Here is a 24,699-nt window from a genome sequence, read left to right as displayed (position 1 = left end):
TGTGTTCACTTAGCAAATTTATCATCTCAGTTTTATCATAACCCAATGCTAGCATAATAGTTAATGGAAAAATACCAAAAACTTTCTTATAATTACGTTTAAAATTACTTTTAATATTATTAAAGGTAATAAGTGTTTATGGCAGAAAATTTGAAAAACACCAAGACAAAAATCACTGATATTCCATACTTAAAGATAATTATGTCTTAACATTTTGATATATTTTCTTAAGTTTTTTTCCACATGTTTGTACAGTTTATAACTGGATTTTTCCCACATAATACATTATAAAATTTCTTCCTCACATAAAGTATTTCTGTAAATCTTTATTATAAAAAAGTAAACTGGCTATATTCCTTTGTATGAATGTGCTATAATTTGTCATTTGTTAATTCTCTTATTTGACATTCAGATTATTTCCAATATTGCACCACTATAAATAACATTCTTGTGTTATTTTTGTGTGCATTTTAATTTTTTAAGTATAGATAGAATTACTGACAAGGACATGCTCTCTAAATTTAACAACAAAATTAAGATGGTAATACGCAATATTATTTAATTCTGGTTTGGAAGTTCTAAATAGTATTATAATAAAAGGAACAAAAAAGAGGGAAATGAAAGTAAAAAAATAAAAGAAGCCATAAGAATAAATTATATTATAAACCAAAAGAATGTGTTTCATAAAATTAGTACGCTAGAATAGAAGGCCCAGAAGTTGCCCCAGTTAAATAGAAAACACTTTAGTATATAGTGAACTAGGAAAGTTAAAGATAAGGCCAACAGGTGAACATTTGGGAGAAAAATTGATAGAGAACCACATTTTATATCGCCAAACTCTAGATGGATTAGAGTTAAATGTTTACTTTTTCAAAATTAAAAATAGATCTGATTATCAAATTTTAGCAGAGGTATTTAATTTTCCCAAATTTTAAAATGCATACCCGTAGATAGATAGGGGTGTTTAAAACTTACACAATAAAAATTAATATTAAAAGTTTTCTTTTCAGGTTATTAGCACTTATATAAAGAACACAGTGAAATTGATAGTAGAATACCTCATTAGAAAAATGAACATGACATAATCACATAAGGAAGGGCAGGGAAGAGGTGGTATTTTTATTGAGTACTGCCTGTTCGCCAGAATGATAGAGGAAGGTAATGTTCCTGGTATTTGACAGATGAATTAAGCAAAGCCCAAGTCAAAGCACTTGGTTAAGGAATCAAGCCAATTTTCAAAGACTCTGCTTTTTCTGACATGTTAAATATATGGGCGAAATGCTCAGCATGTCTAGTAGACAGAGAAATATAAATTAAAACACAATCTTAAAGGAAGTATTATAGTTATTATCTCTTTTATGAGCAGGAAAAGTGAGGCACCAAGCCACTGAAATTGAAGAGAACAGTATTTGATTTCTGTCCCCAAGTACACTTAATTCTGACATACACATTTCAGTGTTTTACTGTTTTCATTTTGTCATCTGTTTTATATATACATTTTTATCTGCATTATTTATTTTAGATTCACAGTGACTTAAGGATCAGCAACTGGGTAATTATTAGATAGTCTCTCAAATGCAAAAATATAAAATTTATAAATTGTTTTTGAAACTAACTTGAAATGCAAGTGAAAATATATTAGAAATAGTATGTATTTTCCTTACAAATTAGAAGTATGGCTATCAAACAATGCTACTTATACGACATAGTAGTTCCCATGATGCATATTTTAAGTGGATATAACAAGCACATGATGGTATCTCAGGCCATGTGAGTTTATCACCACTGTGATATTTTTACTGAGAATGCTTAGATTTGTACAGTCCATACTTTCAGTTTTTTGCCTTTGATAACTAAAATAACAGTTCATTATTTTGTTTCTTCAATCCCTATAAGTAAATAAAATTTACATATATAAAATATATTTGTATCTATGAAAACTAATAAGGAATAGGTAAAAATAGTTAATGGAATTTCAGGCTGAGACACCACATTTTTTTCTCAGTATAATTTTTCTTTTAAAATAGGTATCTCTGAACTTCATTAATCTTCTCTCAATTTCTTTTTATTTCCAAACTTCAGTGTACGTAATCACTCTATACTTTCATATTTTTGTGTTGTTAATTAATTGCTTAGACTTAGGGTACTAGAATAATATTTTACTTTTATTGGTTGCATTATGCAAACTCTCAAGGCTTCAGTATTCCTCATAAAATGGAAGAGTTAACTCACATTATTAGTAAAGTTTCTTTTTGCTCTCTTTGCCCAAGATTCTGTGAATAAACAAGTATTTAGTACACACCTACTGTGTGTTCATCAGCATATGGCGTCTGATGAGTTTCGAATATACATGTAAAACAAGTTCTTTGTCCCTAAGGGTCTTCTAATAAAATGTAATATTTGTGAAATCATTTAAAAATTATTCCCTGGTATATTCTTAAATGTAAAGTGCTGTGATAAAATCTCCAAGTGCAAGTTGGCGGAAAAGTAATAGATTTTATATTGAGAAGAATATGGATGAGCAAGATCTCAAAGTAGTGTGCTTTAATGACAGAGAAGAGTCTGACCTCACTAACAGGAGGCTTGAGAGAAAGCATGGGTAAGAGTCAGATCAGATGAGACCACATTATGTGCCTCGTGAAAGGAGAGACAATAGTTTGAGATTCAAGTGATAAGAAGAATTAAATAGGCAGTGAAATGTGGATGAACATGGGGAGGTGGAAGTAAATCCAAGCCAGGGAGCTCCTGTAGGAGAATGCTATTACTGAGGGAAAACTAAGCTCTGTGGTGACACAGTTGCTAGGTGTGTCACCATATTGCTTTGCTTTTCCCTCAGTCTTAATTCGCAGACATTCAAATTGATAGCCAAATGTGATTTCTCCAGAAGTGACAATTTTATATCTTTTGAGTTTTTAGAGGTTCTTGAAATATTTGATTAAAATGTGGGACCAGGGTGCATCTTATATGGCTGAGGTGGCACTTTATGTGCTGTTACATTTGGCTTTGTTTTTATGAAACCGAGATAAACAGTTTGAAGCTCTAGGAAAATGAAAATAATGTGTATGCATATTCTTTTTTGCTAATGACTAAGAAATGTATCAATCAGTTGAAATGAAGCTCTGTTTAGTTTTTTAAATATTTCTTAAACTAGTTTTAAGTTTGGTTTATTTTACTATTGTATTGAGAAAATGGCTGTTGAATTTTCTTAATGCATACTTGTAAATGAAGTGGCATAATACTGAAAACTTGCCTTTATCTTTTTTTAATGTATTTTCCACTTTTCCTTCATTTCAAGGCCTAGTAAATGACAAAGATTCAAAAGATTCTATAGCAGAAGGAGAAAATCTTGAAGAAGATGAAGAAGAAGAGGAAGGAGGAGCTGAAACAGAAGAACAATCTGGAAATGAAAGTGAAGTAAATGAACCAGAGGAAGAGGTGATGACTTTTATTTATAGCAAATAGGTACATTTGTACAAGAGTATTTTGATTATATGAGCCAAAATTTTCTTTATAAGGTAAAATCTACCTCTTAGTTTTATTAAAGTAAATGTGCAACTAATAATGTGTGTGTGTGTGTGTGTGTGTTATAAAAATCTTTGGATTAATTAAGGGTTTTTTAAAAAATAAATACTGATCATAGGATTATTTTTATTATTGACTTTTTTTTAGAACAGTTTTAGGTTCATAGCAAAATTAAGGGGTAGGTGAAGAGATTGCCTATGTACCCTATAGCCTCAGACATGCACAGTCTTTTCTATTATCAATAGCCTTCACCAGAGAGGTGCATTTGTTACATTGATGAGCTTATATTGACACATCATCGTCACCCAAAGTCCAGAGTTTACATTAGGGCTCACTCTTGGTTGTACAGTCTGGATGAATGTATAATAACATGTATCCATTATTATGGTTGTGACTTTTATTTGATAAGCAATTAGAAGAAAAAAATTGTTTAATCTTTTTTGTACCTTAATCTCACTTTTGAATATCAACTTTTAACCTGTAGGTTTTATAAGAACAACATTACTGACTAGATATTAATGAACTTTGCTTTATTATTCTCAAATATTATGGTATATGAAATCTAAAGTTCATCATGCACCATGATAACATGCCCTGTTACTTTTATGACTCTATTAGGCTAAACCATATGAAATTACTCTTCTACCACTCTGGACCTACCAAAATTTAATTTTTATATGGTTCAAGCTAATAGTTCTTTTCCTTTTGTCTTCTAAACATGCTTAAATTTTTAAAATTCCGGTTAAAATAATAGAATGCCTGAGATTTGCTGCATGATCTAGAGGTAGCCTGGGGAATAAGTTTAGGGGTATAGAGGAGTCTGTAAACTGACCATGAGCTAATAGTTGTTCGGTTGTGAAATGAGTAACTAAGGTTCATTCAGCTGTTTTCTCTCTATTTACATATATTTAAGTTAGAAAGTTAAGTAAGGATGAATAAAAATAATAATGAAAATTTAAACCATGGAATTAGTGTTTTCATTTGTTTTAGTATAAACATAAGTTTATAATATTAAGATTAATAGTAAGGTGTATATGTATGTTTGTGTTCCTTGGGTGTTTAAAGCATTTAGGAGAGTGTGATAATTTAGAATTGCCATTTTAACTTTTCTGAGCCTTAGTTTTTTATGTATGAATATGGAGACAGTAAAATTTACTCTTCCTTCTTCAGAATTCGGTAAGACAAAAACAAAATGAAGTCTGTCATAGATAGCACCTTCCAAACTGAGGTTCTTTTCTACAATGTAGTGCCTTATAAAATTGAGTCACTGCTTTCAGCTGGTAATGATGTTAAAATTGAACTATATATTACTTCTCTTTGCAGAGTTGGATGGATATTAAAAAACAATTTTGATAAATTCAGTCTCTTAGAGAAGAGAAAAATGCAGAAGGTTCAGGAAACTTACTCTTTGTGGAATTCAGGGAAAAGATTCTACAAAGGATCTTTGTATTATTAGATCAGTGGAAGATAGTGAAATGGGGTTTCAGTTAGTGGTATGTAGTAATTATTGCCAGCTGACTTTGTCCTACCATTGAGAATAAAAAAAAATTATATAGATGTTTCAAAATCTTTTTAAGGCATGTAAAGTGTAATAACCCTTTTCAAAATGTTTTTAATCTTATACTAATGTTAAATAATTTCAGGAGGGTTCTGATAATGATGAGGATGAAGGAGAGGAAGAAGAGGAAGAAAACACAGATTACCTTACAGATTCAAATAAGGAGAATGAAACTGATGAAGAAAATACTGTATGTATGGCTGAAAATATGCTTCTTGGAATTGTGTGACATTTTCATAATACTTTAATTTTAGCCACTAAAGTTTTGTTTCTTGTGATTATTGAAAAATATTTCTTTAGAAGTTTATTTTTTTGCCCTGGCTTGAGTGGCTCAGTGGATTGATTGTCAGCCTGAGAACTGAAAGGTTGCTGGTTCAATTCCCAGTCAGGGCACGTGCCTGGGTTGTGGGCCAGGTCCCTAGTTGGGAGCTTGTGAGAGCCAACCTGATTGATGTTTCTTCAAATCACATTAATGTTTGTTTCTCTCCCTTCCCCTCTCTCTAAAAATAAATAGATGAAATCTTTTTTTAAAGTTTATTTTCAATTTGTTTTCCTGTCTAAGTACTTTTCTTTAATACTTAATAATGTTACGTATTTTACTCATTAGTTCTTTGAATATATTGAACAAGTTAGTACAAAAGGCTGTGTCATTCAGAACACTACAGTTATTTTTCTGGTCTCATTTCTTGTTTTAATAAGGAGGTAATGATCAAAGGAGGTGGACTTAAACATGTACCTTGTGTAGAAGATGAGGACTTCATTCAAGCTCTGGATAAAATGATGTTAGAAAATCTTCAGGTATGCAGCGTTGCTCTAACACAGAATATCTTCTCAGATATCAAACATTGCAGCACATTCAATACTGGTTAATGGTAGGATCTCTACTGTTTAACCGTTTGCCTCTGTTGCAGTTTTTTTCTTAATTTATACAATTTGCATCTGCCAGTACTTGCATTTTACTTCCTGATTTGTACTTTTGACAGTGAGGGAAATGTATTAAATGTAAGACTTGGAGTACAGTAATTTCATTATACCAGCTTCTGCCTTTTCTTTCTGAATCATCTCTATTTCTAAGACCCTTTACTTAAAGTAGTACATTTAGGAGTCACATTTTGCAGAAGATAAACATTTGGGGAAATTTTAATTTTGTGTATTTCTAAGTTTGATTTATAATTTGAATAACAAATATTTAGAGGAATATTAGTTAATTGATGTTTAAAGACATGTTAGTTGTTTAATATATTCGTGACATTATTAATACACTGGATTTTATAAAAAGCTCCATCATCCCAGTAATTTAGAGTAATTATGTTTTTCTCTAATTAGAGGTAAAAATCTCATAGACTGTTTACTTTAACCTTATACATAGTAGCTTCTGTTAAATACTTTGATAACTTGAAAATGAATGCTTTTATTGTAATAGTGGGATGAAAGCTCCATGGGGTGGGTTTGATGGAAAATGGGAAGGGAAGAGGTGAAAATATTGGGTTACAGATATAGCTAACTCTTGAGGAGTTTTGCCAGAGAAGAAAGAGAAATGGGGAGGTAGCTAGAGAAGGTCAGAGTTAAAAGAGGAGGATTATTATTAAGATTGAAGATATTACAGTATCTTTGGACTTTACCTTTATTGATTATACTAAGGCTGAAAGCAATGATCATGTGCAAATTACTATTATAGGTATATTAGGCAAATTTGTTTCTTCCTAAGTATATAACAATTTCGTCATATACCTAGAAAGCTCTTAATTTATGAAATCTTATATTCACATCATTTAGGAGCACAAATCAAATAAAACAATCATACTCTATAAAATCCCTTTGAAGAGATAACAGTTTACTTTGTAAAGAAACTTTTCCTATCTTATGTGAGTCAGTAGCCACTTAGTCATTCATTTGTCTAGCAGGTATTTATTGAGCATCTGTTATTTGCCCAACACCATGCAACAGGTTTACTCTACAGTGGTAAATACAAACAGGCCTGCTTTCTACTCTCAGGAAATGTAGTTTTATTGGAGAAGATAGATATTTTACAACTAAACAAATACATACTTTCAAATTATAATAAATGCTAAAGAACTAAAAGAACAGAGTGCTTTGGTAGAGAGTAAAGGGAAGGGTCTTCAGATAAGATGTCAGGGAAGGCATCTCTGAGAACATGACTTTTAGACAAGACAGGTAAAATTGAGTTGTCTAGGTGAAATATGGGAATGATTGTTAAAGGTCCTGAGGCAGAAAAGCACTTGTAATGTTTGAAAAACTAAAGGAAGACCAGTAGAACCCAGTCAATTTGTGGAAGGATGGCACAGCATGAGAATGGATAATTGCATAGGACACCTTTGGAGTGGCCTGGTCCTATATGGAGGTGGTTCAGACTGCGACAAACTAAAAGCAGGGAGACTGGATAGAAGGCTGTTGTGGTAACACCAGGTGGGACATGATGGTCATCTATCTAGGATAGTGACAGGACAACTGGAGAGAAGTCTGTATCTGAGAGCTGCTTACTGTATTTCGCTGTGTGTAATGAGCTCCTGTGTGTAATGTGCACCTATGGCCCAGCACTGCCCATGTATAATGCGCATAAATCAGCACTACCCATGTATAATGTATATCCTTATTTTTCCTCAAAAATTTGGGCATTTTGGGCAAAACGTGTATGTTATACATGGCAAAATATGGTAGATGGTAGAATGAAATGGATTTAATTGCTGTTTGGTTGGATAGTGATGGGGGAAGTGAGGAGTCAAGGACAACACTCAATTTTTTAGCTTGGGCTACTGGCTAGTCTCTCTGACAGGAAACAGGGCAGAGTGAGCAGGCATTCCATTTGGCCATGGTAAGTTTGAGAAGCCTGTGGGGGTGTCTAAATGGAGATGTCTGGAGAGCAGAAGAGCAACATAAATGGAGTGGTTGTTAGAGCATATTTAAAGCCATTACAGTAAATGAATCATCCAAGTGTAAAGTGTGGAGGGAGGAGAGAAACAGATTCAGAGGTGAGCCCTCAGGAACCCCATGTAATTTGTCTATCAAGATACGTCTAACATGATCCTTTCAAATATTAAATAAAAAGTTTTTATAAATACTAAAATCTTAACCATGGGAGAACTTCAAGCAAATGCTAACAAATTGGAACTTAGGAATCAAAAACAATAAAATGTTACACCTCTATTACCATTTTGCTTGATTTGCAAGTCTCTTGCAAATAATGAACCTATTATTAAAAGACTAAATTGTAGTAAAGCCATTTTAAAACCTTCATGGCTTTTCAGTGTTACATACTTAGCTTTAAAGAATCATATTTGGCTCTTTCCTCATTTGTGTTCCATTCATTATAGAGAGTTATTTACAGTTCCCTAAATGCACTGTGCTGTTTTATATGATTTCTTTTGCACCTGTTCTTCCTCTGCCTGAATTTCCTCCACATTCCATCTGCTTCGAAGAAGTCATGTTGTCTTTAACTTTCTCAAGTGTCCCTTTTTTTATTCAGCTTCATGAAATCTCAACACCTGTTCAATTCCCAACCAGGCAACTCCATCACCATCTCAGATTATATAACTTGGATGAATCATATTTAATTGATCTATTTCTCCCTTGCTTAACAACTTTATGAGTTCTTTGAGAATAGAAACTGGTTGTTTGTTTGTTTATGTTACTATCTCCAAGCCTAACAGTCTTCAGTGAAGGTTTGTTTAAATAAATTGGTTGATAAATATAGTGTAAATGTTAAAAATAATTGATATTAACAAACAGGAAGTTAATCTGAACAATTATAGATTCCATTTTGAGTGCTTGCTGTGTGCATTGCTATAGAGCACTAGGGAAAAGGGTATGCAGAGATGAAACCCACAAGTCTTGTGGGGGATTCTCACAGATAAGCAGGCAGTTATGACATACACAATTTATGAAGGAAGATGTATGCTGTGGTTTTGAATGAAAGGGCACAGGATATTCAAGAAACAGGGAAATTTAGTAGAACCTATAACATTGTGTGTTTGGGCTTGGAGGGACTTGAGTGATAACCAGAGGCCAAATCACAGTTCTTCCAAGCCAGACTCCAGGGTTTGGAGGCCAGGAAAGACAAGAGTTTCATCTGCATTTCACAAAGATTACTTAGGCTCTGATGATTGTGTTTTAAGAAGTAACTCTGAATGCATTGTTTGCAATTTATATTTATATATATATATCCCTGTGTACCTTAGAGTATTTATATTTTTTAATTTCTTTCAGCAACGAAGTGGCGAATCTGTTAAGGTGCACCAACTTGATGTTGCTATTCCCTTGCATCTCAAAAGCCAGCTGAGGAAAGGGCCCCCACTTGGTGGTGGGGAAGGAGAGGCAGAATCCACAGACACTATGCCATTTGTCATGTTAACAAGAAAAGGCAATAAACAGCAGGTAAGAAACTGCCCGCTGTGTATTCAGGATTGTCAGTTATCAAGTGTAAGTAGTAACTATGTTTTATAGGTTCTAAATTCTTTTTTGCTTAAAAGGGGAAAAGAGTTGGGAACATTCAAAATATTCAGAGGTAGAAATAATTTTATCTAGTATATGTATAGAAGATATATCTCACTTGTACTGAATGGCATTTTTGAATGGAAAGGACATTTGTTTCAGTAGGAAGGTTTCCTGAGGGTGCTGAAAGTGGGAAAGGAAAAGAGGATGATGACAGATACACCTCAAAAATGCTCAGTTTTCAAGATTTCTCTTGAAAATAATTATTTTTTGACCCTGAATCCTTCTCCATTCTCCTCAGACTGCTTCCTTTTTCTTACCTGTAGTTCACAGATGACCCTCAGAATCATTTCCCTGACTCCAAAACTGCTATGTCAGGGATTCATACATTGACAGTGCTCATCCTGCTGAGGGAGATAGACAAACATCATATACTTGTAGATAGTGAAAAGTGCTATGAAGAAAATAAAGCCTAATTCTAAGATATATCATGTATTACCAATCTGTAAAAACATTTCAGAACTCAAAATGACTCTTAGAATTGATGGAATCTTAGGATAATTGGCAACATTTTCATATTTTAGTGATATGCAAAATAATGGTGCATCTTAAAATGGAATCTTAAATTCTATAAAATAGGGTACCTACTACAACATATAGATCAGCCCCTCGTATGGCTCCCACACTCATTCAGATAGTCATTTAACAGATACTTATTGTTTACTTGCTGTGCACTATGCACTGTTCTATGTGTAGAACATACAGCAGGCAAACAGTCTTTTCTCTTGGGAGCTTTCGTTTTGTGTTGGGAGGCAGACAATAAAATACATTTTGTCAGGTTGGGAAAATGCTGTGAAGGAAAATAAAGCAAGATAAGAGGCTGGAAAGCAACTAGGGTGGGGAGGAGGCCCTGAGAGGGAGGCTTGCTGCTTCAGATGGACGATCAGGAAAGACCTCTCATGAGGTATTGCTCTGATGGAAGATATATTCTGTTCCCTTCCTGCCAGTGCAGCCTCCAAGAGATGATGCCTAAATTTTATCTCTGCTTTTGTCATGTAATTTTTTTTACACAAAGGATCAAAGTGGTAAAGTGTACCATTATTTTGCTATAGTATAAATTTTGAGATACAGAAACTGTATACAAATTAGAATATGGAATAGATGGCTGGAAAGGATTTACATCATGACTTATTTTAATAGTTAACTTCGCTTAGGTTCAGAGCCCTGCAGTAACCTTTTCAGACACTGTCCTCTTAATTCCTTTCCAGTCATCAGGCCTTTCCTCCATTTTCGGGTTATGGTACTTTGAGGAAAATTTCACCCTGTCCCACCCTCAGGTCAAGGTTAAGCTCTGTCATTTCCCCACTTTCCTGTCCTCCACTCATTCCCTAGAAAAATTAGGACTTCTTTCGATCTTTGCACACATCTGTTCTCTTCAGAACACTTGGAACTGCTAGTTCACTGGTTACCAGGATACTCAAAAGTTCATAGTTTTTGCTTTTCTTGGGACTAAGTTCTCTGAGGTAGGCTTTTCTATTTCCATCATCACAAATTTAGGTCTGCTTCATTTTCTTTTTCTTTAAAAGCTTTCAGTCCTTAACACCAGAATTTTTGGGCACCGCCCCCCCCAAAAGTTTGTTTGTTTTTTTAAACTGTGAAGGGCAGTACATGGCAACCTCAGTTAGCTGTACATTGGTTCTCATTCCCTTGTAGCTGCTGAACATTTGTATTACATTGGCACACTTCTTGAGCCTTAATATTTTTATTAGCTAGAAGAGGGCTTAGGAATATAATTACATAAGTGTAAATAGTAAGTTATTTCATTTGTCCCTCCCTTTTGTGAGACACACATGGAAACTCATTATACCTTGTCAACTTGTATACCCCATACTACCTTTTCAGAATAAGTAGGTATAAATTAAATCAAAACCTAACTTAAAAATATTTTGCGCTTTGAAAAAAAATTTTTAGCAGCCCTAAATTCTAGCCTGTATGGTTCAAAATAAGACTATGCTTATTTCTTACAAGGAACATTTTAGTAGTTTAAAGTAGGTTGATTATATACTGTGTAACCCCTATAACTTTATACAAAATGAGTACAAGTCCTTTTTAAAATGTGGATTTGTTTAATTTTTAAGGAAACATTTTATTTAACTTTATTTAAAAACATTAGCAAACATGAAGTGAGAGTTCAGCATAGATGGTTATTAAGTAAATTTTTAACTCAAACTTTATTTGGAATTTTGGAAAATGTTCAATTTTAGGAACATTATTTGAAGAAACATCACTGGTATTTTGTGGTCTGAAAAAGAAAATATATTTTTTTCTGATATTTATTTCTTTATTTGACTTCTGGGTGTTGGCCCTTTTAGTCCAACGGTTTTTCTAGAAATGTGAACTGTGTTGCCTTTATAAGAATCTTTAGTTCTTAAGTAAAAGATTTCTTTGTGCACAAATTTGTGCTCACAAATAAGGTTCTCCTGTAGTCATTAGGAAAATAAAAAGCTGCACCAATAAAGTCAGTAGTTGAAAAGAAAGGATATGCTATTGATAATTTTCTTCTACATTTAAATATTTATGAATGAAAATAATGAATTGAAATGAAACATTTATCAAAATATTTTAAATTAATGGAACCATTATATGTTTTAAAGCCACTTGATTGTTTTAAACAAATGCACAATATATTATAATACTTGTAAACAACCCATTTTTTTCAGTTAATATTTATAAAGAATCATTTGTTTTATGTATCTTTTGACTGGAGTAATTGATACTATATTTATCATAGTAACTTGGGGTTGTATTTGGATATATACATGTATGTATTTTTTTCCAGTTTTAGTTGTAGTTGTGAAGTAGCTTTAAAATACAGTGTAAATCACCTTTACAGCCATTACATTCCAGGAAATCCAGTTTGAGTGACTATAATTTTTTGCCATCTAGCTTGCTATAAAGTAGTATTTCTCTTTTAAAAGAATCTTAGCAGCTTTATGGTAAAGGATGTCCATAATTACATGACAAAAGCAGAGATTAAATTTAGGCATCATCTCTTGGAGGCTGCACTGGCAGGAAGGGAACAGAATATATCTTCCATGAGGATACTTGGTGAGGGTGGCGTCAGGAAATTTGTCTCTTGTGCTCTCTGTCTTTATTACTGTCTTTTCTATTTTTTTAAAGCACAAAATACTTGAGAACTTGAAAACATTTGTAAAACTTGGATTGTATAGTGTTTTTGTCTTTTGTTTATAATTGTATTTCTTCAGAAGAAATTTAACTTTCTGGAAGAAATTATTAAGCTTAGAAGTGAATAGAAAGCCTATATTTTTCATATTTTTGATCAGATCATTCTGAAATTTTCTATGTAATATTTTATACTGTTTTATTAGAATAATTAGTATCGTTGTCTTTAGGGTCAGCATTACTGATTTATAAAGGAAATCGTGAACATTGTTATCAGGGGCCTAATGAGGGGAAAAAATGGCCACTGTGTTTTCTTTCTGAGTGTGTTAATGTGATAGATAAAAGCATCTTATAATAGCAGCTGTAATTTCATGGTGATCAAGAAATTATCTATCTACATTTCTTATTGGGCTGGTTTGAGTGAGTAATATGTTACTCTGTATTTGCATATATTTACCGTTCTCAAATACAGGTACGACAGAATGCTTCCCACATAAATAGAGCTGAAAATAATTTCATTATGAATTTTTATGACACCTTACAATAACTGCTGTTTAATAAGCATAAATTGATTTTGTTTCACATATAGATGCATATAAATTCATTTTGAGCTGAACTTTTTCATTATTTTTTCTGTGTCTTCCTGAATTTTGAAAAATAAATTAAAAGATTTATTACAGGAAATGATGGCTATTTTATTCGACTTTGTTTCAGTTGTTTTTGTTGGTGGAAATAAGCAGTTGGGGGCAGGTGCCATTGGGTGTAGACACATTCTGATTACGAGACAGATTACTAGACAGGCCTAAGGACAGGTGTACAGTAGTAGTTAAGGATTTCAGTTTCTACCTATTGGCTCAGTCTCATTTTGCTAAGAAGGTAATTTTAAAAAAACTGACTTGTGATTTTATTTTGCTAGTAGTTTTATTTTCAGATGTATAGGAGATAATAAAGTTATCAATTTGGAACTTTAATACATTTAAATGCATTACTAATAGATGATATTTATGGAGTACCTACTATGTGCTAGGCACTAGCTTGTGCACCTTATGTATTTTTTACATACTCACTTACTCCAACAGCAACCCTAAAAGGTAGTACTGGATGTTCTACTCATTTTACCAGTGAGAAAAAGGGCATTCTTAACTGATTGGCCAGGTCATACTAGTAAACAAAAAGGCTGAGGTAAGAACCTAGTCTGCCTTACTACAAAAATCCACATTCTTAACTTCTTTGCAGCAGTGCCTGGCAAGTATGTATTTCATGAAAGAGCTGATTATAATGTGGAAATGAAAGGAAACATGGAGAAGGGGTTAATAAAAGATAGTATAGTATTCATAGTTGAAGAAGGTAAAATTGACCATGATCAAGCCATGTACACTAGAAATTAGAAATAAACAGCCTACAGCCAGCAATTTTTAAAGCACATGTGATTCAAGATGAGGTGCTTTTTTAAAAGGCTGTGTTCAAGATCCTAAGAACAAGTAAGGGTAAACTTCACTACTTGTGGAAAGATTGTGGAAAAAACCATTCACTTTTGTTTTTGTCCAGAAGAAAGATTTCAACCTGAGAGGGTAAATTAAAGATTGAGTAAAATTAGATAGTGTCAAAAGGGGTAATTTATTTACTTTAAGTGAACTACAGTTTTCAGGCATAAACAAATTATATCCTCAAGGACTGAAGGACTTCTATATGTAATTGTAGAGTAGTTGTCATTAAACTTAGAAAAGTCTTATAGGATGGGACAATAGTCAAAAGACTCATTAGTGGGCAATTTTTTTTCCAAAGAGCAGAAAAATAATTCTGAAAACTATACAATCTAATAAACTTGAGGTCAACTTTTAGCATAAGTCTAGATTGAGTTTTAAAATAGATGATTTTGGTCATTAGGAAAAGAAAAAACTGCAATGAAAATATTCAGAATGGTGAAAATACCAATTGTTGACAAGGATGTGAAGGAGCAGGAACCCTCCTGCACTACTATTAGAATGTAAATGGTGAAACAACTTTGGAAAACATTTTTGCAGCTTCTTAAAAAGAAAAACACACTTGTATATTCCCAGCATTTTTCATTTAAAAGAAATGGCAACATGCCCACACAAACATTTGTACAGAAACTAGAAACACCAAATGCTATATCAAGAAGCAATCAGATAAACAAATTATGGTATATTTATACTACAGTAAAAAGTCATGAACTGTTGATACATATAACAACATGGATGCATCTCAGAATCATTGTGCAAAGAAGCTGGATAAAATAGAGTAGGGTTGTATGTGTAAAATTTTGGAAAGTGCAAACTAATCAATAGTGACAGAAAGCAGATCAGCAGTTGCCTGGGGATAGGATAGAGGAAGAGCTGGGTACAAAGAGGGACAAGAGGCAACTTTGAAGGTGATGGGTAGCTCCTTATCTCATGTGTATGCAGATGTCAAAACTCATCAAACTGTATAAAATATGTGCACTTTACTGTATATCAGGTATACCTCACCAAAGTTGTTCTTTTTAAAAAAAAATGATTTTGAGCTCCTAATAGAAACAATGGAAAGTGATAGTTGCAAAGAGCAGGTTATATCAAACTCTAGTTCATTGGGGGAAAGAGATGAGGTCTACTATGCTGGTAGCTAAATGGACTATGTGAAATATATTTTTGTTTTGATATGTGAGATATTTAATTATCTGTATTATAAAAATGAAATGTAATTAGTTGGGTTTGTAGATTTACACCCACACTTAATATTTTTTCACTTCAGTTAATCTGGCCTTACTGTTCTGGTCATTAACATTTTAAGAGGAGCACTGACTGAGTGTGCATCATAAAAGAGAATAAACACCAAGAAAGGACATCTGAGATAATACAAAGAATAAAATTCTCAAATTAGACTCAGATGAGTCAGAGATCTTATGCAGGGTTAAGCTTTACTAATAATTTCAAGGATGCAGGCATCCAAAAGGCATAGATCACACAGGGAGAGGTGCAATATCCTGAGCACAGCTTCCACGTCCTTCCTTTCTGCATCAGACATAACTTTGGTCCAGAGTATTAGAGGAGGTCTGCTAAGTGAGGGGTGTAAATTATACACAGCAGAGAGAATTTAGTTTATGAAACATCTCCATTTATTGCTCAGATAGTTACATAGCTTACTCAACAATTTCCAGGGAGTCCATAAATTCATAGATTCTATCTTGTTTTGTTTACCTTGCACAATTCTCAATCTAAGGACATGCTGCTAAAAGCAAAAACATTGCATAGATAAGGACACTGTCCCATAACAGAAATAGGTTTTGTATGTCAGTTGCTTAATTCTTCCTTTCCAACATCAGCTGTCTTTGGAAATACAAAGGTCTGTTAATATTGAAGGGACTAGATTTGTTCTCTTTGGTTTTGGAGGCCAGAACTGGTACAATTTGCTATATAAAGCCCTTCTGACAATTACTTAATACATTCTGGGGTCTATGGGATGGAAATGATCTCATTGCTAGGTGTATGCTTCCAAACAGGGTGCAGGAAAGAGGAGCTTTTTCATGGAGGTTGAGCTCAATGGCCTCCACTTTCCACCCAGTCCTAATGGGTTTGTCTCTAGTAGAGTAGTCATATAGAATTCATATAGAATTATTATTTTTCTAAAGTCATTTAATTCTACTTACTATTTTATTTGAAATCTATTTTTCTCTTAATTTTCTCAAGTCATTTGTGATTTCTTTTTTTCACCTCCCCACCCAGTTTAAGATCCTTAATGTACCCATGTCTTCCCAACTTGCTGCAAATCATTGGAACCAGCAACAGGCAGAGCAAGAAGAAAGGATGAGAATGAAAAAGCTCACACTAGATATCAATGAACGACAAGAACAAGAAGATTATCAAGGTATAAAATCATTTATAGGACAGAATTAGAGAATTTTGATGTCTTTTTGGGCTTTTTAAATGTAGAATATCAGAGTTGTTGTTCTCAACCTTTTCATGCTATGTTTGTATATATTTAGTCTGAGAGGTTTTTTATATTCCATCCTATCTTTGTTTTTCTCTCACTTATTTGTAAAATAATAATGTAATTGTTATCATAATTTGCAAGTGAGATAATTGATTTTTAATCATGTTGTCAGTCAAGTGTGAGCAAGTTACCTCAACAAATATTTATTATCTCATTTTGTCTGTTTGGGAATCCTGATCTTGAAAAACCCATGTTTCTTCATAGTTAAGGATATCCTCAAATTAGGGCTATAGTTTTATGCAGACATACTTAACATTCTTGGATTAACTGGAACCTTATGCAGAGAGTTCATGGGTACTTCATAAGATAGCCTTTGGGCATTTCTGTGGCACCTAGATTTTAGAGCCATAACATGGTTATTTATATAGTCTATACTGACCAACTGCTTTTTGTGCAAGAGATTGTTATGTAAATAAATACTTGGTTTTTTGTGTTTAAATCTCACTTCTAGAATCTCCTGTTCCAGCTGATAGCCAACATTCTTAATAATAAATAATAATAGCTAATACTCCGTATAAATGCGTAGCGTGGGCCAGACACTGCTTTTATATACTTTTCCAAAGCATTTAATCCTCATAACAGTTCTATAAATGATTTTGATCCATATTTTACATTTAGGGAAACCAAACTCAAAGTCCCACAAGAAGTAAATGGCAGAGCTGGGATTTAAACCAGTATTATCCTGTTTCAAACACTATGCTTGTAATTATTGTACTGTACTGCTTCTCATACTCTTTTATTGCCTAACAAGACACTTACATTGAGGCCAGTTGACAATAGGGAACCATTGGATCTTAAATAGCACATCTCATCTCTTGGTGTGGTCTTTTAGTACTTCTTAATCATTTTAGTCTGTTTAATGGTTATATTTCTTTAATCAGCAACCTGACAGAACTAATGAACTTGATCTCCCTAGGTTTTATTTGCTTCATGGGAGGAGTGCATTTACAGAGTTCACCACCTTTTCTGTTTTGCTCCTCATGACAGAAATGCTGCAGTCTCTTGCCCAGCGCCCAGCTCCAGCAAACACCAATCGGGAGCGGCGGCCTCGTTACCAACATCCAAAGGGAGCGCCTAATGCAGATCTAATCTTTAAGACTGGTGGGAGGTAGGACCCTCTCTCTCATTTCTCCCTTAGCTCTTCAGTTTTCATGATGTCCATGTGAATAAATTTGGTAGTTCTGGATTATACTTAATGATGAAGACCTAATTATTAGCAAAACAGAAAAAAGTCTTTGCATTGTAGGTATTAGAGAAAAGAAAACCTATTTGTTAAACAGTTACAGGGTTTTGTTTTGTTTTTAGTCTTGATTTTAGACACACTGATTTTGGCTTTTCTTTTTTGCATTTATAGAGAAGGCTGGTTATAGATTACTTTAAGAGAAATCACAGGATTTGTGTGTGTTAGGATCTCTCAGATCAGTGTTAAGTCATCTTAATGTTTACAAAACTCAAAATCTATTTGCTAGACTTTCAAGCATGCAGGTTGAATTTGTTTTGAGGTATTTTGTTTGTTTTTAAATTATGAAATGTCCTGCTGGGATTTATGCCATTTCTACCTGAACTTGAATTGTTTAATGTGAAAAAGTTTAAACCTCTATAGGTAATTTCACATAGAACATGTTCCCTGATAAGGCCTCACGCATCTGTTTTTAAAGAATGAAATTATTCAGAACTTTTCGGGGATCTGATCTGAAGACTCATCATCAGTTCAGTTTTCTGTCTTGTGGTCAGGTATAATCAAAAGTGATACTGGCTTTGCTGCTCTTACTGATCTCCCTCCAGGTATTAGTGTTTAGGCTGAGGATATATGACTCCAAGATGTCACCTTGTCGTTGGGGGCAGGCAAGCAGGTATAGTAGAAAGGAGTGTGCTGGGAATAGTAGCAGTAGTTTATTGTTAAGGAGAATAGCATTAGAGAAAACACAGATGTTGTTAGAGCCTATGTCTTTTACTCACAGAATATATTTGTGTGTTCCTGATAATGGTGGGTTGTTTTTTTTTTTCATTATATGCTCAGACAACTCGAATCAAATTGAAATTTAGAAAATAAGTTTGTCATGACACTTTAGGAATCGGTTTTTTACTATTTGTTGAGTGTAATGGTTTTAGAAATCCAAGTCAGAAATGGAAGGAAGGAAGGAAGGAAGGAAGGAAGGGAAGGAGGGAAGGGAAGAAAGGAAGGAAGGGAAGTAAGGCTATACAAACCCACCTAATTAGGCATAATAAGATATTGTTAAATTTAATTATCCAAACTGTATTACAATCCTTTAATAAAACCTTTTATTGCTGCCAAAATGTAGAAGCAGCTAGCTAGTTTCACAGGCCATGAAAATATTAGTTTCCTGCTTTTATATATTTTTTAGAGTGGCTTTAAATATATACCATAGTATTCTTGATAATGTGTTTCTTCTTTTTGTCCTGTGATTGAAAGACAGAACTGTTCTTATTGCAACTTAACATTTCTGAACAGCATTATTTCTATTAATGTCTAATTCTTTCTAGAGTCAGATATTGTAAATTAGCATCTTTTCCTATCTCAAAATATTGAGTGACTTTACAGAATCAGTAGTATGATGTTTGATACATAATTGATACCTGCAGTAGGATTTGCTCCTCTCAGCTAACATGCATCCAGCACTTACCATGGTTTCAGTTCTGTACTATGGAAAATTGAAAATTAGGAAAAAAGCCATGTTATAGTCCAGTGGGCGACAATTACAGGTAACTTGGAAGAGCTAGTTCTGCGCTACTCATATATTTCTCTTAAAAAATAATTTTATTGAGAGTCTATTAAGTACCAAGTATTTTTTAGGCAGTAGTGAACAAAAATATGGGGAAATAGATATGTGAACTTACATGCCGTGATGGATGTGTATGTGAACACAAAGGTCGCCTTTCTTAGTTTGTTTCCAGTTTTTCATCATTTTTCCAAATCCTTGGTTAATGTTTCACTTTCCTTTCCTGCTCACCCCAGCTAGGCAAACTGGGAAGAACAGGCCACATTCTTACTCACCTCCCCGACTGTGTCTGCTAATCTTCCCTGCTATTTCACTAAAACTGCCATCCAGGAGCCACCAAGCCACCTCCTAATGCTTCTTTCAGCAGCCTCTTCAGCTTTCAGAGCACTTAACATGTGGACCCTCCTTTTCTCTTTGGCACTGTCTCCCCGGCTTGCCTCTCCTGTCTTCTGGTGTCTTCCCTCCCTGACTTCTCCTACTCCTGTCTCCTCACTCTCTTCTAGACTTGCCGGTGCCTGCCTGGAGATGCTCGTGTCTTAGTTTATGACTGTATACTCAACTGTCTTCTAAACAGCCACTAGATGTCTCAGAGGAACATAAACCTCAGTGTGTCCCCACCCCTAAGCCACTGCCCTTCCCCGTTCTCTGGCTCAGTAAATGGAAACACTGCCCACTCAGTTGTCGAGACTAGAAATGGAGGTTTTTAGTTTAGATTCATGTCTGCCTCAATTTCCATATCTAGTTAATTAACAAATTCTCTGTATTCTACTGCCGAATGGCACTCACACTTCCCCATTTTATTCCACCTCTACTGCAAGATTGGAGATCCAGCTACCATCACCTCTCATTGCATTCTTGCCAGCAGCCTCCTGACCTACTTCTCAGTCTTCAATGTCAAGCCCTTCTGTTTCATTCTCTGCTGTATTCAGTGTTTCTTCTAAAGTGAAATCTGCACTCTGATTATGTGAGCTCTTCAGTGTGTCCTCACGGCTTGTAGGATAGTCCAAACTCCTCAACGTGGTTATTAACATGTTGAAGGTGTACTTACCTTATTGGCCTTATCTCTTGCTATTTTTTCCCATACCCCCAACTAAGCTGGGCTTTTAGTTCTTTTTATTGTCTTTTTGCCTCCCAGTGTTTGGAACCCTTGTGCTTTTCCTCTGGATAATTCCAGCTTCTCCCTCAAGTCTCACCTTGGTATTCTAAAGTCTAATATAGGTCGGTGTGTATTTGTCTCCCTGGCTCACGGTCTTTCCACAGACACTGCTAATGACCTGCTAACTTGTCTCTGTTCCCCGTGATGTTGCAGAATGGGGCAGAGGAAAAGCCATTATAGCTCCTCCATAGCTCTTAGAGCCCGGTGCATAGTAGATACTCAGTAAATATTCATCGAATAGACAGAGGACCTTTTACAAATATATGTGTAGTCATTTAATAATCTTTTTTCACGTGTTCTGCTCCCTAGCTCTTCTCTGTCTTGTTTTCTGATTTTGTGAGAATCCCAACTCTTAAGCTACCCTCACTGTTTTACATTTCTTTTTAAAGTTGTAGCTCGCAAAAAAAAAATCCTGATTTGTCCATCACTCTTGAAAATGACCTTTTACAAACTATTGTGATATTTCAAAGCCAGTGCTGTTACAGTGCACTTGTGTATAGCAATGTAGAGGAACAAGCAGATAATGTAAATATGAATTTTTGAGCCTGTTGAGCACCAGTGCTTTTTGGCAGTTTTTAAACTTTTTTTCAGTGAATAAATGTAGTCATTTGAAAGAACATAACTGATGGGGTGTAGTCTCCTGGTGGTTTGGCTTCTTTTTATTTTCTTCTATTTTTAACACTGGGCCAGACTGAGTAGAAAGATGTGTACGTAGAGCAGTGGTTCACCAGATATCTTTTAGGAAAACATGTGGAGTGGGGAGTTCCTGTACAAAAGAATGAAAATTCTGTGAATGAGGTCTCAAAAGCGCTTTTCAATTTGACTCTTAACTTGGCTATTGCTTTTTAAAAATATAGTTACTAATATTGTCGACATTATATGGTAGATAAAGGGAAATTTATTTGGAAACTGGCTATTAAAGCAGTTTAATGTTTTTCTTACTGGGCATTATGGTTTTTTTCATTTTCTAATCAGGACTGAAATAGGGCTGTAAGTTAAAATTTCAGCCCTTCTCACCAGGCAGTTATGCTCTAACAAAGTATAAACATTGGCTTATAATGAGTTAAAATAGCAATAGTGTTTTAAGTAAAAAATTATCCAGGTTGTTTTCCATTCTGGTAGTGTTGAAAAAAAAACTGCAGCTTAGCATCTCTGGCAGGTGTTAGTGCTAAGATGGGTTATATGCTGCAAATTCATATGGAGTACACCCATGCTCCTCAAACTTTAAAATGTGTATTTTAATCACTTTGACTTTTATTAAACTGCTGATTCTCATTCATTTCTAACAAACTCCCAGGTGATGTCACAGCTGCTGAAGTTGTGGACCACACTCTTGAGTAACAAGGGGTTATATACTGTCAGACTTTTTAAAATCCGTCCTAAGGAGAGTATACATTTTTTAATTAGATACCCCTCTTTATGTCCTTATTGTAAGGTTAAGTGGTAGTTTTGTTATAAAATAAAATATCTCTTAGAATAGCATTTAATCCAGAGTATGAATTTTAAGTACTTTTTTGGCTCTTAGATTTCTAAGTCTCTCAGAATCATTATTTGCTTACAAACCAGTCAAGTGACAGTCCCCAAAACTATAACTAATGACTTGTGTGTCTTACCAAGGGCCGTGCACTTTTTTTTCCCCATCATTCATTGCACTTATTTAAAGTATTCTATTTTAGACCATTGCTTTCTCTTGATTTCTTTGAAAGTTTCTTGCAAATGTACTTGTCTTGTAAAAAATAAACTGTTAATTTGCTAGAGCTGCCATAAGAAAGTATCACAAACTGGGTGGCTTAAGCAGCAGGAATGTTTGCCTCACAGTTCTGGAGGCCGGAAGTCCAAGGTCAGGGTCTGCACATTTGGTTCCTACTGAAGGCTGTGAGGGAGATTCTGTTCCATGACTCTCTCCTGGCTTCTGATGGCTTGCCAGCAATCTGTATCGTCCTTTGGCTTTTGCAGTATCATCTGATCTCTGTCTTCATCTTAATGTGGCATTCTGCCTGTGTGTGTCTGTGTCCAAATCTCCCCTTCTCCTAAGGATACAGTTATACTGGATTAGGGGCCCATCCTACTCTGATACAGCCTTGTCTTAACTCATTACATCTGCACTGACCTGATTTCCAAAGATCATATCCTGACATACTAGGAGTTAGACCTCAACATGAATTTTGGGGTTTACAATTCAACCAAAACACAAACCATGAGTTCCCAGCATCTTAGAAAGTAGTTGTAGGAAAGATAGCTGGATCGCTGTCAGACTTGCTTTTTTTAGTGCTTCTTTTCAGGCTCTTAATGTCTAGTCCAGTAGGAGTTTGTGTGCTCTTTAAAAAGTACTGATTAGTCTGGAGATGTCGATAAACAATGGCTGGTGGTTTTTTAAGGGGTTCTTTTCTTGCTGGAGGTTTGTCCTCAGTACTAGTTCTTTAACATTGCCCTGTTTGTGCCTCTAGGAGACGTTGATCCAGCAGCACGTGTCATTTCATTAGGTCCTGTATCTGATGTTGTGGATAGTGGAGTCCTCCAGCAATTGAATGAGAGCAGTGGACACATCTCAGCATGTCGGTCTAGAGAGTTGCGAATCTGAACCTGGGACAGGCTGGGGCCAAGAGGCGGAAACAGCAGCCTCTGCCAACACCGGAACAAGCCCGCTTCCAGATAAGGCATAAATGGCCTTTTGTAATGGAAATCTCGTGAGGGTTAATCTTCTCTTGAGAATGGCAGTCAAGAAATGAGATGGTTAACTTGACTACTGAGCAGTTACACCCAGAAGAGCGTCAGTGAGATGGCTGAGCCGGAGAAGAATCGGTTGTAATGGTAATGGTATGGGGGGAACTGAACTTGAGTTTTAAGGTTGATTTGAGTTACAGTGTCTCTGAATTGAACATCCCATGTTTGAAGAAGAAAACATTTGGGGGCTCCAGGACTACAGTAGAAAAGTATAGCACAAGCAGTACAATCTTCTAGTAAAAACTTAACATGCAGGACAACAAAATGATGAAAGATATCCAAATACCAGATAATCTACCAGGAAGGCTTTTGTTTAGGAATTTGTTGCAAGAGGAACAGGGGGTGAGGGAGAAAAATCAATTTTGTTCATCAGAGTAAGTGATATAAAATTGCCTATTAGGGTAAAAGAAAAATGTGAAAGACTGTTAGTGTAACAAAGAGCATGGATTCCGATGGCTTAGGGAAGTCACATCAGCCTGAGAAGAGGGGTACCGAGCCCATTGTAAGTATCATTGAAAACAAACAATGCGCCAGTCAGCATGTCACAGAAAATGGACGAAGGACAACAAGAAGGGGATCAGAAGATTTTGTTGACCTTCATGGGTTTACAGCTTGTCTCTAAGCAAAGTATGGAAACAATAGAGCTTTTCTTTTGCTTTTGTTTTTGTTTTTGTTTTGTTTTGTTTTGTCCCCCTCATTAAATAGAAGTGAGGGTTCTTAGTCTATTTCTGGCAATCTGTTAACTTATTAGGATAGTTGTCTTTTCGTTTGCTTTTCAGTAGGCATAGTAAATTTAGTTAAAGAGCACATCTGTATGCTACAACTTGATTACATCTTTTTCCTAGCTATTTTGCATTTTTTTCTTTTACCATGTTTTAGTTTCTGCATGTAGAATTAAATAAGAAACAAAACTTGTAAAGTTGTAACATTTCACATGGAAATGCTGCCCGATCTTCACCAGCTTCAAAAATCTGACTCTTGCGATGCTGCAATAAAGTGTTGTAATTTACATTTGCTGTGCTTGTGTTTTATTTGGTTTGGGTTTTGGAAACCTTTTTAAATGGATAAATCAGTATCTTCCAAAGTCATCTTCATCCTTTATAAAGTAGTCTTAGAGACAATTTCTTTAGCATGTCACTAGCAGTGTTGCAGTCTCTATTTGCATTGTTTTCCCGGGTTCCTGAGTTATTAGCTTACCTTTGGGTCAATAGAAAAGGTAGCCTGTGGAGTCCTGTGAAATAAATTGGCCTAAAGCTGGTTAAAATGGAAAATGTTGGGACAGCACCGTCTAACATAAGGAGTGTTTTATGATTTTATCAGAATGTGTGCAACGGGTGATAAAAGCTTCTTCGGTAAGGCAGGCAACTTAGAAATAA

The 24,699-nt window shown here is 34.7% G+C and overlaps 1 protein-coding gene across 4 annotated transcripts in view; it reads left to right on the top strand.

Annotated features, from left to right (window-relative positions):
- UPF2 (UPF2 regulator of nonsense mediated mRNA decay) overlaps positions 1 to 24,338 on the top strand; it is a 108,477-nt gene extending 84,139 nt beyond the window's left edge. For 2 of the 4 annotated variants that reach the window (XM_054593496.1, XM_054593487.1), the window contains exons 16-22: positions 3,296 to 3,435; positions 5,166 to 5,270; positions 5,780 to 5,878; positions 9,305 to 9,472; positions 16,435 to 16,576; positions 17,690 to 17,810; positions 23,047 to 24,338. In XM_054593496.1, the coding sequence (XP_054449471.1) occupies positions 3,296 to 3,435; positions 5,166 to 5,270; positions 5,780 to 5,878; positions 9,305 to 9,472; positions 16,435 to 16,576; positions 17,690 to 17,810; positions 23,047 to 23,056 (785 nt within the window). In that variant the 3' untranslated portion in view covers positions 23,057 to 24,338. Of the gene's footprint in view, positions 1 to 3,295; positions 3,436 to 5,165; positions 5,271 to 5,779; positions 5,879 to 9,304; positions 9,473 to 16,434; positions 16,577 to 17,689; positions 17,815 to 23,046 lie in introns of those variants that run through there. The other 2 variants (XM_054593506.1, XM_054593502.1) reach the window with 1 other exon arrangement.
- Positions 24,339 to 24,699: the final 361 nt, after the last annotated feature.

This window comes from Pteronotus mesoamericanus, unplaced genomic scaffold (genome assembly GCF_021234165.1).
Source record: "Pteronotus mesoamericanus isolate MK-2021 breed Mesoamerican mustached bat unplaced genomic scaffold, CSHL_Meso_final contig_130, whole genome shotgun sequence".
Lineage (NCBI taxonomy): Eukaryota > Metazoa > Chordata > Mammalia > Chiroptera > Mormoopidae > Pteronotus > Pteronotus mesoamericanus.
Note: the sequence above shows the minus strand (reverse complement) of the source record. Positions and strands in the feature narration are given on the sequence as shown.